General features: G+C 38.3%; 1 protein-coding gene across 2 annotated transcripts in view; it reads right to left on the bottom strand.

Annotated features, from left to right (window-relative positions):
* PPP2R5C (protein phosphatase 2 regulatory subunit B'gamma) overlaps positions 1 to 15,039 on the bottom strand; it is a 137,789-nt gene that overhangs the window by 11,808 nt on the left and 110,942 nt on the right. For both annotated transcript variants that reach the window (XM_006270412.4, XM_006270411.4), the window contains 5 exons: positions 7,792 to 7,962; positions 6,901 to 7,028; positions 5,163 to 5,264; positions 4,394 to 4,466; positions 1,926 to 2,042 (listed from right to left, as the gene is read on the bottom strand). In XM_006270412.4, coding sequence (XP_006270474.2) covers positions 1,926 to 2,042; positions 4,394 to 4,466; positions 5,163 to 5,264; positions 6,901 to 7,028; positions 7,792 to 7,962 — 591 coding nt within the window. The remainder of the gene's footprint in view (positions 1 to 1,925; positions 2,043 to 4,393; positions 4,467 to 5,162; positions 5,265 to 6,900; positions 7,029 to 7,791; positions 7,963 to 15,039) is intronic.

The following is a 15,039-nucleotide window of genomic DNA, read 5'->3' as shown; positions in this document are numbered from 1 at the left end:
TAGAACCACTAGGCTAGAAGGCATCACCTGGTTAAAGTCCAGTCTCCAGTGGTTTTCAGCAATGATGCAGTAGATATACAGTCCAAAGGAGTCCACAAGAATGGCAACTCTGGCTTCTCCCATACACCAAAGACACAGAGCACCTTCTTGTAACTTATAACAAAATTAGATATGAAACCCTACAATATATCACAGGACAAGAGACAGGCAGTGAGGATGCTACCAATACCAGGGGCCCCCAAGAGGGTGCTACCAATACCAGGGCCAGTGGCTGTGATTTAAAAATTTTCAGTCTTACAATGGAAATGAACTATAGATACAATGGTAATTTTGGTTCCCTGGAAGCTAGTTTCAGTTGGTTCTCTAGATGAAAAGTCCCATGAAACTGAATAGTCTGCAGTACGCAGCTTCTCACAAAGCCTCCTACAAGCCTCAAGTGAATGTTCAATCATGCATTGGCAACCCCTGGCACACGTGCCAGAGTGTGGCACGTGAAGGCTTTTTTCTTAGCACCTGAGCTTCAGGGTGGATGGCAGAGGAGCCGTGAGGGGCCTGATCCTTGTTGTGGCAGTGCAGTCCTGGCTCCTTCCCCGCCATCTGCCCCAAGGCACACATGCACCTGCCACTGGCAGCAAGCTGGGCCAGGACTCCATGGATTCTGATGCAGTTGCACGCAGCCTCCCAGCTGCCTGCGACAGCTGGCCTGGGCTCTGGGCAGGCACCTGCCACCTCGCAGCAGGAGGCAGGGAGGCTGCAAGCAGCTGTGCTGGGGTCTGTGGAGTCCTGGCTTGGCTCATTGCCAGCAGTGGGTACACATACACCTTGGGGTGGATGGTGAGGAAGGGGCCAGCACTGCGTTGCCACAAGGATAGGGCCCCTTGTAGTTCCCCTGCCATCTGCCCCTGGCATGCTAAAATCTTACAAGCTGAGGTTTTGTGTGTTTTTGGCACTCTGCCCAAAAACATTGCCAACCCCTGCTCTACATGTAAGGAGTATCCTGTGAGACAACACAAGGGAGCACTTTTACAGCACAACAGTAATTACGCACAACAGACAACCGCGTAAAAGCAGCTCTATCCACTCCTGTCAGCGTTTACAAATGAATCAATAATCTCAAGGCTAGCTATGCCAGGTGTTGACAATCTAAAAGAAATCAGCTCAGACTATATATTGTCATCCATTGGTAAGAAATCAGTGCAGTGACTAGTATGGTCATGCCAGAACCAGATAAATGGCTCAGGGCAAAGGAAATTCTGAGGACTCAAGAAACTGCCAGTTATGCTGCCACTATTTTCTACAGAAAGAAGAGATCAGATACAAGGAAAAGTCGGCCAGATTGGCAACAATGAAAACCGGCAACATCAGTAAAAGATTATTCTCTCTATGCCTGTTTGTGTTACAGATGGAAAACACTGATATACACAAACTTAATGCAGTGCACTTTAAAAGAAGAGAGATGATGCAAGTGCTCTGTTAATGACAAAATCTGATCATATTTCTTAAAACTCTTCCTTAGTGCAAGTAAACTAGCATAGAGAAAAAATGACAAAAAGCTGTCTTTTTAAATGGCCCTCAAAATTTACATATCGTCTCCAATGTGACAAGGATTAAAAAATTCAAGGTGGAAGGAAACAAGAAGTGTACAGAGAATGTTACAAAACATAAAGTACCAAACATGCAAAGGGGAAATTTAGATTTCTGGCTACTCCATTATAATTTTAAAGTATCAGCTTTGTTAGTAAATTGATTGTGATAGGATACAACAGTTAAAATTGCTGTAAATACTACAGAAGATTATTTTCTAAGGTTAATAGATGCTGCTCTTTTTTTAAACAAGCTAGCGCATATATTTAGTTTGTACTAATAGTTACAGATTTGTAAATTAAGTTTGTAGAGTGCAATTGAATGTCTTCATATGGTACTACCTGACAAGCCTCTTCTTTCACTGTCTTTTTCAGCATCTGCAAATCTTCAATTAAAGGCCCATCTGTTTCCATTGCAACAGGACTGTTCAGCACACTGGTGTCACTATATACTGGGTACTAATAAAATGTAAAGCGTTAAAATAATAATTTTTAGCAACAAAACCTATACACTAGGTGCAATTCATATTATTTCCATGCTTGCTAATTTGAGCTTAGCTTCGGTATTATATGTTTTTAGTATTAGAAGTAATTATGTTCCCCGCATGGACTGAAAAATGAGAAAAAAATAAATCCAATTCTGGCAGAAACATATTTAAATGTTAAACGAAAGTAAAACAGAAAGTGACACTTTGAACTTGCATAAATCTGAGTTTTAAAGTAAGGGAAGAAAAAAGAAAAAAAAAAATCTTATTTTGCCAGTGCTCAAGCTCTGCTATGCCAACAGCTTAATTTCACTGTACTAGTACACTGTTAAATTAACAAAAAGCTGTAATGCATAGTGGTTTTACCTGCAGATACAAGCTTGTATTTGTAACAAAAACCACTCAGTAGTAAAAGATCAAATTCAACTTATGGCCGATTTAAAGAGTTTCATACTTTGATAAACTCTTCTTTTAATGACTATAAAATAGGAACGCATGGGGGACCTTTACTAACAAAAAGACCTGATGAATTAAACTTTACACAACCTCAACTTAAAATGTAGACTGCTAGTCTGCAAATATCCTGACAGTATATATTTTCATTTTAAAGCAGGTGAACCACTCATCAGACCCAAGAAAATGGTTTTATATATTTAAAAGCCATTGAGACTTTTTCCACAAATATTAAGTTACTGCATAGGTCAGTTATAACTACATATATATTCTTTCATGTGTGACATGACAAAGCAGAAAAATGAACAAAATAAGTGGAAAAAAGATTAAGTATGCTATAAAGATACTATGTGTTTGTTTTTTTTTTATAATCTATATAATATTCAGAGTTAGGGTTACCTCCCAATAAGAAATACCATTGAATTTAAGAATATAAAAAAGGACAGTAAAGAGGTACAAATTCTGAAAGAAAATGTTCCCAATGCAAAACAAAGTGGTTAAGCACAAGCACACACATCGTTATGTAGATTTTTTTTTTTGTGGTCAAGGACAAAGCATTAAAAAAAAACAAACAAACTAATTTTAAATTTAACTAGTTGATTATGTACTCATTTTTTCATTCAAGCAGACTAAGCACAGTATCAGGTACAGTGATTATGTTAAGTAGCTTTAAAAAGCTTGCATAATTATAAAGCATGACTTTTAAAGAACAGTAGCATAATTTCACATTTCAATTACTGTAATTATGTACCAATCAGATAAAAGTCACTCCAGTTCTTTAGCAATGCACAATTGCTTATCATTTGTGAGAAAAAACAAGTTTTTTCTGAACTAACATATACTGTTCATTAAATGAGCTTGTATGGTGCCATTTAAATAACAACAACAACAACACTTATACTAATAATATAAATACTACTAACACTAATAATAATAAGCCTTATTAGCAAAAGGTTAATAAGAAACTTCCCATGGCAGTGATCCATGTAAATAAAGAGAGCCAGCAAAATAAAATGAATTTTGTTGCCAAAGTTGTAAGTATTTCTGTTTTCACAGAAATTCATGGGTTGTTTATAAAATTACAATATAGTAACCTCATTCAAGTGACTATTGCTAAAATGTCTCATTTATCTTGCTAAGTGTTCTCAGAGTACCAGTGAAATTTATTTTTCCAGAAATGGCACAGATAAAAAAAAAATCTGACTGAAATGGCTTTGGCTTAATAAAGCCCACTGCAAGCTTTAACAGGAACAGACATTAACTTAGTTTTAAACTTGAAATTAGGATCGAGGATCCCAGAATGCAGCCATGGGACTATTCACCAGTTGAACCTAGCCAGAAGTGTTTTCTATTGCTATGAAAAATTTAAAACAGAAATAAATGAAGCACCAAGCAGAAAGAGCAGTCAGGAACATGTAATATTATGTTGGTCCATTTGACATGGGAGAGTAAATAATCTGACCCTATCACTAAGGACATAGACCAGGAGTTATTTTTGGTAGAAATACTCCTAGTCTCAGTCTTATTTTAATTTACGTTTTCATTTGTTTACAAAAAGTTTCAAGAGACAGGAAACTTCTGTGTTTATGCAATTCTGAACAAATCACTTTTCAGACCACAATTATATAGGTACATCATACGAAAAAGAAAGGAACAGGTACTTCAACCTTGTTTGAAACCCTTATATTCAAAATAAGTACTTGCACAACAGAAAGGTTCCAAATTTTAAAAGCATTTTTATTGGAGAACTTACACATACAATATTAGTGAAATTATTTTATTTCCAGGGTTACTTGCATACCTGTTTTCCCCACTAACATTTAACAAAAACTAAAACGTTTTAACACGAACATGTTAATCTTTTCTAAATACCTGGGGATTTGATTTGGCTAGATTTTCTATTTTAACCCATGCTTCTTCTCGTTCCTTCAATTTTAGCTTCTCTCTGGAAAAAAAGGAAGTTAAAAAATAGCAATAGATTAGTTTACCAAATTCAGATAATAAAATTCATACAAATGTAAAGGAACTTTTATTAGAATAACGAATAGCTGACTATTACACAACTAAGCAGGTCCCTACAAAGGCCAAAGTATAATTTAGTAATTAAAAAACAAAACAAAAAGTCAGTTTTTGCCCATGTACATATGAAAGCTATGCTGCACTGTTATATGAGAATACAGCTAAAAAAAGGGTTGCAAATTCAGGACAACATTAAAGAGAAACGAAACGGCTCAAGAAAACAATGACAAGCAGACTATCCTTATTGCTGCTTAGCTTTTTTGATTGTTTAATGGTTTTATGTTGCTAAAAGTAGCACAATTACAACAGAAAAATCACATTGCTGGGAAGATTTAGTCAGAGATGATCCTACCTAGAGCAGGAGGCTGGACTAAATGACCTTATGAGGTCCCATTCAGCCCTACTTTCCTACAATCTTCTGCATTTAAACTGGTATACACTCTGAAGTACATGGTAATGTGTCCAATTATGTAAAAAATAAGCAAATAAAAAAAACTATTTTCAAATTGGATACCTCATCAGTATTGGAGAAATGGAGAAAAGCAAATTCACATGAAAAATATTCTAAACTTATTTAAATTTGTCTTAATTAGAGTAAACTAAACATTAATAAGACACTTACTTCAGCTTTTCTGCTTTAAATTGTTGTGTGCAGTCATCGAACAGTTTTTGGTTCATCTCCATGAAGAGTTTCAGAGCATTGTATATCAAGCCATGTATTGTCCTATAAGTAAAACTTCGGGTTGAAACTCAGAGTACTTTAAACTTTGAAATCTATTGTTCTGGTCAACAGTAGCCAATAGCCTACATAACTGGAAAATTACATTATTTTAGAATAAGTGAAAACAAAACTAGTTAATGGAAGTTTCAGTTTAGCTACAGTATGGCTAACACAAACACTAAATAAATAAATCCTTTGAACACATTTTTATTATTCTACAGCAGTATTTGCCATTTAATAATGGAAAATTTTCTTCAGAAATTTTAAAACTCTCCTTTATGTAGCACTGTGTGTTAATAAGGTTTTGTGAAGTTTAAGAATTGATATTTTGATTAAATATCATTAAACAAAATAAGATGGCAATAAAGGTATCAACAAAAAATGTATATTATCAACCAATTCTAGAAATATTCCTATTCTGTAAGGGGGATTAGACTGAAATAATTTATCTTTAAAAGTATAGTCAACTAACACAACGTTGAAAAATACAAAATACTGAATCACAATTTTAATGGGGCCCTTTAAAATTGTTTTCTTGAACACAGATTGGAGAAAGCATGAAAATGAAGTAAAGGAAATCTTCACCTGCAGTAGATAGCACTTCCTGCCAGGGAAGTTTAAGTTACTCTGTAAAAGTAATCTATTACACGTTACTGATTACCAGATCCAAAGAGCAATCAGTTACACGATTACTTTGCATCATGCATTTGAGGTACACAGTGAGAATGTGGCTGTACTGGGTACTATGGTATCACTCATGCTCAGGATAGAATGAATGGATGGCCACAAGAGAGAGAGAAAGACAGAAAATGAACTATATTTACTATTCATGGTTTTTTTTTTTTTTTTAAAGAATACAATTAAAGAAGTAATCCAGATTATATTTAACCGATGTGAAGATTACCTATATCTAGTCCTTGTAATCTTTCATTTAAACAATATTCTTTACTCCTTATTTCTTTCACTATGATCAATAGCAGTTATCAAGGCCAGCCCTTCAGTAGTCCTTGATCCACAGCCATCAGCAGGCTGTGGAACCACCATACCACAAGTATTAGCATAGTAGCTCAAAAGGTACATGGAACAGAAGTGACTAGGTTTGCTTTCATGCTTAATTTCTATGCTATTGTAACTTGCAAATAAAAAAGGAAATATGTAGTAAAGAGAGAAAAACAGATGACAAATACGAAGAATAAGGGAAAACGAGATCTGAACATGGGCACAGAAAAAAACCATCAATGAAAACACATGGATCAACAAAGTGTAGGTCAGCAACTAAAATTTGTCTACAGTAGCATGTAATACAAATTAACTTAAAATAATGTGATAATTCAAAATAGAAGTGGTATGTATACAAATAGATGAGCTAACATGAACTGCATATTGGCACTATAGTCCATGCTCTCAAATATTCTTTGGCAGTGGTATGGTAGTAAACCTTACTCATCTTCATATTAAATGTCATGGAAGAAATATGGTCATTCTACATGATTATAACTACAACTGACAATTCAAAGATAAGACATTTTAACCCTAATTGTCTGAATCTAAAATTCTACACAGATAAGTAGCATTAACAGAATTAACTAAATTCTTTAAATATATTATCAGATATTTTATTTGTAAAAGATTCTCTTACTTGTTCCAATGTGTTTTTGAATTCCTGTACAAGGATGGAAACATGATGGGCAAAATCTTTGCTGCATTGTCACTGATTAAACTCATAATATATTCGTTATTCCAGTAGTATAGTGCTCGTTCAGCCACCTACAAGACATTAAGGTAAGAACTCTTTCAGTCAATTAAACCTTATTAGACAGATGACAACTGAGATACTCACCAAAAATGACAAGAGGAAAGTTAAATCACAATTTATGTATCAGCAGCACTAGATGGGCTTTCAGATTACCTGAAAACATTTGTCAGGTAATCAATCCTAAATAAAAATGGACAGACTGCAGAGTGCATTTTGAAAGATATCAGACTGTAGAGTAAAAAGCAGACAACGAACTTAAAATTTCATGTGCTGGATATGAAGTTTAAATTATTAATTTCTACAGGGGAAAAACAGTGCTCTCTCAAGAAAGAGTGAACACAAGTCTTCTCGAATTAAAAGCAGTACAATATAGCAATTATGGACAAAAGCTTTGAAAACCAACTAAAAAACTTTAAAAATCTATTCCTCTGTTTCCACTGCACTGTTAAGGTTTCAAGGATTAGTTAAACTTCAGAAAACGAAATTCCAGTATTCCACTGCCTAAAAATAGAGGGAGATCTTAAGCTGAGCTTAACAGAGCCCTGAAACGATCCTATTTTGGTAAACACCTGAAAGAACTGAATACACTTTAGGAATATTCTATTGTTTGTAAAACAAATGTTTAAAAACCAGCCTTTTTTAATCAAGTATAAAAATCACCTATTTAAGCAACTGTTAAATCTCATATTTTTAAGATGTTTAGAACAGATAATTATCAAAGTAATTAATAAGTGATGTAAAATTCCTTTCAAACTAGTCCCAAAAAGTACAGACCTGGAAGTGTGGACTGGATACACATTTGGCTAGCTGCCTGAAAAGAGGCTCCATAACCTTCACAAATTCAGATGGTTCAATAACATCTAAAATCTCCTCTAACTCATTTAAAAACATGACTTCTTTTGGACTGTGAGTCTTTGGCCAGTATTTCAGCAGTGCCATTACCACCTGCAAAAACAAAAAAGGTTTACCATAAAAAGCCTGAATACAGTTGGAATAGTAAGTTTTTAAATTCCTCATCTTTTCCCTTGTACTAAAGAAAAATGAATTTCTTATAGAAACTGTTATAATCAACAAAGTATTTTCTTTTTTGTTATCAGAATATAAGACTGCAAATTCTTGTCTCAAATAGTGGTAGACACAAAAATCACGACCTGTCATGAAAATTATAGTACTGTTTCCAAAACAAGTAATTATGAAATCAAATGGAAAATGTGATGCTCCAAAACATGAACAATTACATTAAAAGGAAGGGCATAGTTATCAAGGTGAAATATACATTTCTGACACCAAACAATAGAATTAACATACAAAATCAAATGTTTCTGTTTTTGTAACAATTAAACCCCTTTGCTTGATAAACAAATTTATTTGGGCAAATGTGCTATTTTTTATTAGACCAACTGAATAGTTGGAAAAATTGTACTTTACCAGCTTTTGGGTGCAAGCACCCTTCTTCAGACATACCCAATCTCCTATCCTCCCTTGTTCCCTTTCATATTTGGGATTAGATATTGAAAATCCTTACTGGTGTAACTCAGGTCTCACAAAAGACTTCTACTTTACAAATTACATTGTTTGTGGCTTCTTGTAAAGGTTAAGTTTACAGATGATTGTTGTGGACATGCACAGCTTCTCAATGACAAGACTGATAAAAATACTGTGTACTATTAACACAATCCTCTTTTGTTCCTTTATTCATACTTGACAAAGATTTGGGCAGTCCAAAATATGTAAGGCAAAAATCTTAAAATCTGGAAAGTTATACGGACTTAAAAAGCATATTTACTGATACTTCTATTGCCACGGTCAATTATACAGAATTTGTAATATCTGAAACTGGAATGGCACTTTTAGCATAGACTGAGCACTCTTAAAATCCGTATTTGGCATAAAAAGGATGCTTTTTTTATTATGCAATAGACTGCAATATGAAATTAGCACAAGTTTAAAAAAAAATTTTTCTTTTAGACCAAAAATACATAGATAACATATGTACACATATTGTTATAAAAGTTATCATCTAATACTAGCCATTCTACTTGAAAGAACGTTTTCTTTATTTGGAAAACGTCTGTATGAATTAAAAGCCAAGGGTAAATTATAGATAGCGAATATCAAGAAAACATGAAACAATGAACAGTCATTTCAGGAAAGAAACTTACATAATTAGTTTTTGAGGCAGAACGATGAACAGTCATAACTCAATAACATTCTGAGGGCAGCTTGGTGAAAGAATTATGAAAATTTACTAAACCAGCTGCAAAATCTACTCCCTTATTTTATTTCTTTTTGGGTGAAGGCTGACTTAGTATATTTATTAATTATGGAAGCTGGCTTAGCATGTCCACAGGAGGCAGGTAGAATGACCTTCAGGGACGGCTAGCTGGGAAATAAGGAGGGTTCTCTCTCATGAATAAGCAATCGTAGACCAAGCAGTGGCAGCAGCACCAGGATGTGGTGGGGACAGCAGATGGCAATGCTTTCCCTCCTGAAAAGCCACACATATCCTCCGAAGGTGCTGTGGCTTGGCGAGTACAGGCTGCCACTATAATAAGCTTGTCCAGCCCCAGCCATGGGCCTATGAATCCTTAATGGTGGAGTAGGTGGACAAGGGCTGCAATGGAACGTGATCTCCAATTGTCTTCCCCTCCTTGCCACTGGATCAAGGTCCCATTCTGTCAAGAGCCTTACGGAAGCTGATGTGTAGCAGCCTCTCCACAATAAAAAGAAATCATGGACAAGCCTGAAAATTAATTTAGCACATTTTTCAAGCCCTTCAGCAGCCAGCTAGGGATGATGGGAGCAGGACTGCGAGACCTGGAAGCTCCTAGTCACGAACTGGCATGAAGGTGGCACTTACAAGAATGTTATCTAGCACTTGGATGGCAGGAGTGCAATTTGATAGCTGTTCACTGTGACTGAGCAGACCTTTTTAGGGTCAACTCTGCTCACACCACATGAAGAGAATGCTAGAAAAGGTGCCCTAAACAGTCTGCTTACTCCGCTTTTCCTGACAGGATAACCACATTCAGTGGGATTCACCTTCACTGTGATTGAAATAATGGAAACACACAATCGTTTTTGGGACCTGGGAACATCAGAACCCTCATGGACAATCCTAACAGTGAACGCCCAGAGTACTACACTGCAATTGTGGCTCAAGAACTCAGGTGACAACACTGACATCCCTGCACTAAGCAAGACCCAAGTGAGAGATGGGCAGCTCAAAGAGAGAGAGAGAGAAAAAAAAAGAGGTGGCTATATACTCTTCTGGAAGGGCAAGCAGGAAGGAGAACACCAAGTTAATTTACCATTAAGAATTAACTCACAAACCAACTCAACAAGTTCCCTATTGGACTTAATGAGCGCGCCTCATGACTCTCCATTTTAAAATCGGCAAGGAGTCAATATGCCACTGTTGCCAGCACATATACCACAACTTTCAATGCCACTGATGAAACCAAGAAGGAATTCTATGTCAACTGTGATCAACTATTCTCTGATGTTCTGGGGGGAGAAGACTTATCCTGCTTGGTGACTTCAACGCCAGAGTTAGAAGGGACTCAAAACTCTGGAACAGAATCATCAGCAAGAAAGGAGCGAGAAAAGTCAACTCCAATGACATGCTCCTCTTGACCAAATGTAGGAAACATGGACTCACCATCACCACACCCTGTTCCACCAAAAAAACAGTTACAAGACATCATGGCAATACCTGCAATTTAAGCACTGGCACTTGATTGACTAAGTCATAGTTCATGCCCAGGATCGCAAAGATGGCCACATCACTCGAGCTATGCTAGGAGCTAATGACTACTGGACCAGTCACTGACTCACCCGCTCAGTTATGTCACTCAAGTTGGCTCCCAAACAACAGCTGAAGCAGAATCAATGGCAATGGAAAGTCAACACTGAAGGACTCAAGGATCCAATCAAGTAAGAGCTCTTCTACCAGTGCCTCAACAAAAAACTGGTGAATTCCAATTAACAACAATGGGAGAATGTCAGCAGTGTTTGGAGTGCCTTCAAGTCCACGGTCATCAGCGCCTGTGAAGAGACGCTTGGATTCACTACCAGGAAACACAAAGACTGGTTTGATGAGAACAACCAGGAGATCTAGAAGTTGACCGACTGTAAGTGCAAGGCCTTTTGTTTCTGGCAAAAAAACATCAACTTGGGAACAGTCAGCATTCATTTACCAAGGGAAAGTCATGCCTGACCAAGCTGGTTGCCTTCTGTGATTAGATGATTGGCGCTCTGGATGTGGGGAAACCAGCAGATGTGATATACCTTGACTTTAACAAGGCTTTTGATACAGCCTCCCACAACTTTTCTGCAAGCAACCTAAGGAAGTATCCGATGGATGAATGGACTGTAAGGTGGAGAGAAAACTGGCTGGATCATTGGACTCAACGGGTAGTGATCAATGGCTCAATGTTTAGTTGGACATCTGATATTAAGTGGAGTGCCCAAGGGGTCAGTCCTGGGGCCCCTTCATTCAATATTTTCATTAATGATCTGGAAGATGGGATGGAGTGCACCCTTAACAAGTTTGCAGATGACACCAAGCTGGGGGGACTAGTATATATGCTGGAGGGTAGGGCTCAGATGCAGAGCAACCGAGACAAATTGGAGGACTGGACCAAAAGAAATCTCACAGAGGTTCAACAAGGACAAGTGCAAAGTCCTGTACTTAGGACAGAAGGATCCCATGCACTGCTACAGGCTTGGGACCAATTAACTAAGCAGCAGCTCTGCAGGAAAGGACGTGGGGGTTACAGTGGACAATAAGCTGAATACGAGTCAGTGTGCCCTTATTGCCAAAAAGGCTAAACAGCATACTGGGTTGCAATAGTAGAAACATTGCCAGCAGATCGAGGGAAGTAATTATTCCCCTCTATATTGCAGTGGTGAGGCCACATCAGAAGTACTGTGTCCAGTTTTGGGCCCGCCACTACAGAAAGGTTATGGACAAATTGGAGCGAGTCCAGTGGAGGGCAACAAAAATGGTTGGGGCACCTGATTTATGAGGAGAGGCTAAGGGAATGGGACACTTAATAGAAACCTTCACCTACCTGAAGGGTGGTTACAAAGAGGTTGGAGCTAGACTGTTCTCAGTGGTGGCAGATGACTGAACAAGGAGCAATGGTCTCAAATTGCAGCCAGGAAAGTTCAGCTTGGATATTAGGAAAAACTCTCACTAGGACAGTGGTGAAGCACTAGAACAGTTTACTTAGAGAAATGGTAGAATCTCTGCCTTTTGAGGTTTTAAGGCCTAGCTCAACCAAGCCCTGGCTGGAATGATGTAGTTGGGGATGGTCCTGCTTTGAGCTGGGGGTTGTACTAGATGACCTTCTGAGATTCTTTTCAACCCTAATTTTCTGATTCTAACTCCAAGCAAAAGAAACTGATTCACCAACAAGCCAAGGCAGAGGTCCAAAGGAAGACCTACAATATGAAGAACAGATGATGGGAAGACAAGGCGAAGGAGAGTCAACATCTTGCTGACATCCGCTACATATGTGGGGATTTTTTAGTACTAAAGCCATCTATGGTCCTAGCACTCAGGGACCAACCCCTTTGAAAACTAAGGATGGAAGAGACCAGATCAGAGAGAGGGGAGCCATCAGTACCTGCTGGAAGGAACATTTTGCAGATCTTCTCAATCAAGACTGTTGTTGATTAGTGTTTTCAATTCCATCCTGCAACACCCAGTCAGAAACTCTCTCGGAATCTCTCCAACCCTTGATGAGGTGGCAAAAGCCATCAAGCAGATGAAGAATGACAAAGAACTTGGAACAGACTGAATTCTTGTCAAAATCTTCAAGCAGGGGGGAGAGGAGCTTACTTTGCAACTCCTTGCCCTCATCTTAAGGATCTGGAATGATAAGGAAATCCCACATGACCTCAGGGACGCCACGGTCATGATAATCTTCACAAAAGGAGACAGCCCCAACTGTGTAAGTTACAGAGGGATTGCCTTGCTGTCCAGTGCAAGAAAGATCGTTGCAAGAACCTTCCTGAACTGTTTCCTTCCACTTGCTGAAGAGCTCCTCCCAGAATCTCAGTCTGGGTTTAGGGCATGAAGAAGTGCAACCGACATGATCTTCACTGCTTGCCAGCTGCAGGAAAAATGCTGGGAACAACATAAATCACTCTACACAGCCATATTTGACTTCATGAAAGCTTCTGACACTGTCAACCAAGAAGTGCTGTGGAGGATCCTTCTGAGGTACCAATGCCCAATGAAATTTGTCACCATTTGCTGCTTGCTCCTTGACAGCATGTGAGCGGTGGTTCTCAGTAATGGATCCATCAAAGATCCCTTTGAGATTAAGACAGGAGTTAAGCAAGGCTGTGTCATCGCTCCAAAACCCTTCTTGATATTCCTTACTGTGATGCTACATATGACCACTAACAAGCTTCCAGTTGGAGTGGAGCTAACCTACTGAATGGATAGCAAGCTGTTTAATATCAGCCAACTTTAAGCCAAAACCAAGACTACTCTAAACCTCAACCACTGAGCTCCAGGACACTGATGTTGTAATGTGTGCTTACTTGGAAGCAGACCTCCAGGCAATTGCTGATGTTTTTACCAAGGCATACAAGAAATTGGGACTCAGGTTTAACATTCAGAAGACTAAAGTCCTTCATCAACTAACTCTTAATGAGCAGTCCCCAGTTCTGGTAACTTGTATTTACAGTGAGTGTCTGTAAAACACTGAGTATTTTTTGTCCCTTGGAAGCCATGTTGCAGAAGGCTGACATAAATGAAGAAATCCAACAGTGCTTCAAACCGTGTAAGTGCAGCCTTCAGACGCCCGAGGAAATGTGTTTGAAGATCACAACAACAGATTTGAAACCAAGCTCATGGTTTATCAAGAAATCATGATCCCTACCTTGCTGTAGGGTGCCGAGATGCGGACAATGTACAGGACACACCTCAATTTGATGGAGAAGTACCATCAATGCTGCCTGCGGAAGATCCTTCAAATCCAGTGGAAGGACAAATGCTCCAACATTAGTGTCCTCTCGTAAGTAAACAACACTAGCGCTGAGGTGATGATAAGCTTTGCCGGGCTGGATGTGTCATCCAGATGTCCAACTCTAGACTTCTGAAGCAAGTTTTATTCTCTCAGCTTAGCCAAGGCATATGCTCATGCTCAAGAAGATGGCACACAAAGCACTTCAAGGATGTCCTCAAGGCCAATTTGAAAAAATGCAACATCAATATCAACTCATTGGAGGGTACTGCCAGGACTGCCCCAAATGGAGTAAGAGTTTGTTGCAAGGATTTCAATGCTTTAAAGCCTTATGATGACAACAGGAGATGGAAAAGAGGGAGTAGCAGAAACAGTGTGTCGCAGACCAAAACAGGAATCTGGAGCCATCCACCCCTACTGGAAACGCATGCCTGAGCTGCAATAGAACCTGTTGATCCTGGATTGGTCTGTCAGCCATCTTCGAACCCACATATAAAAGACAATCATTCTCGACTGAGGGATTACTGCTGCTGATGAACATTTTAGAAAGCAAAGCATTTTTTATAACTTTCCATAATTCATGATCACCCCATAACATCGTGGGACTCTGATGGAAAACAGGCTTGGATGTCTACTGGTTTCAGACTTGATGATAGCAGCATTTCAAACAGAAGTAAAGTTCAAACTTCTTAAATGATGCATGAAATATATAAATTGACATTAAAAAAAAGCAAATTATTCTTGGTTACGCTGAAGGAATTTCTGTGATTTAGGCTGTATGCAGATGTCATTTCTACTGGAAGAAATTTGTTCTGGTAGAAAAACAGCCTGGGAGCTGGACCATCAAGACATTCCTCCAATCCTATGGCTCGACAGTTTCACAGGCAAGCTCTCCAAGCCAGGGGACACACTTGAGGGCTTCTCCATGGCCCCCCTCATCCTTGGGGATCCCATTAATTGATAATCTCCCCTGCTTGGGAGTAAAGTAGATATACATGATAGATACAGGTTTATCTTAATAACTGGCTCTTACTGTTAT

Source organism: Alligator mississippiensis, chromosome 2 (assembly GCF_030867095.1).
Source record: "Alligator mississippiensis isolate rAllMis1 chromosome 2, rAllMis1, whole genome shotgun sequence".
NCBI lineage: Eukaryota > Metazoa > Chordata > Crocodylia > Alligatoridae > Alligator > Alligator mississippiensis.
Note: the sequence above shows the minus strand (reverse complement) of the source record. Positions and strands in the feature narration are given on the sequence as shown.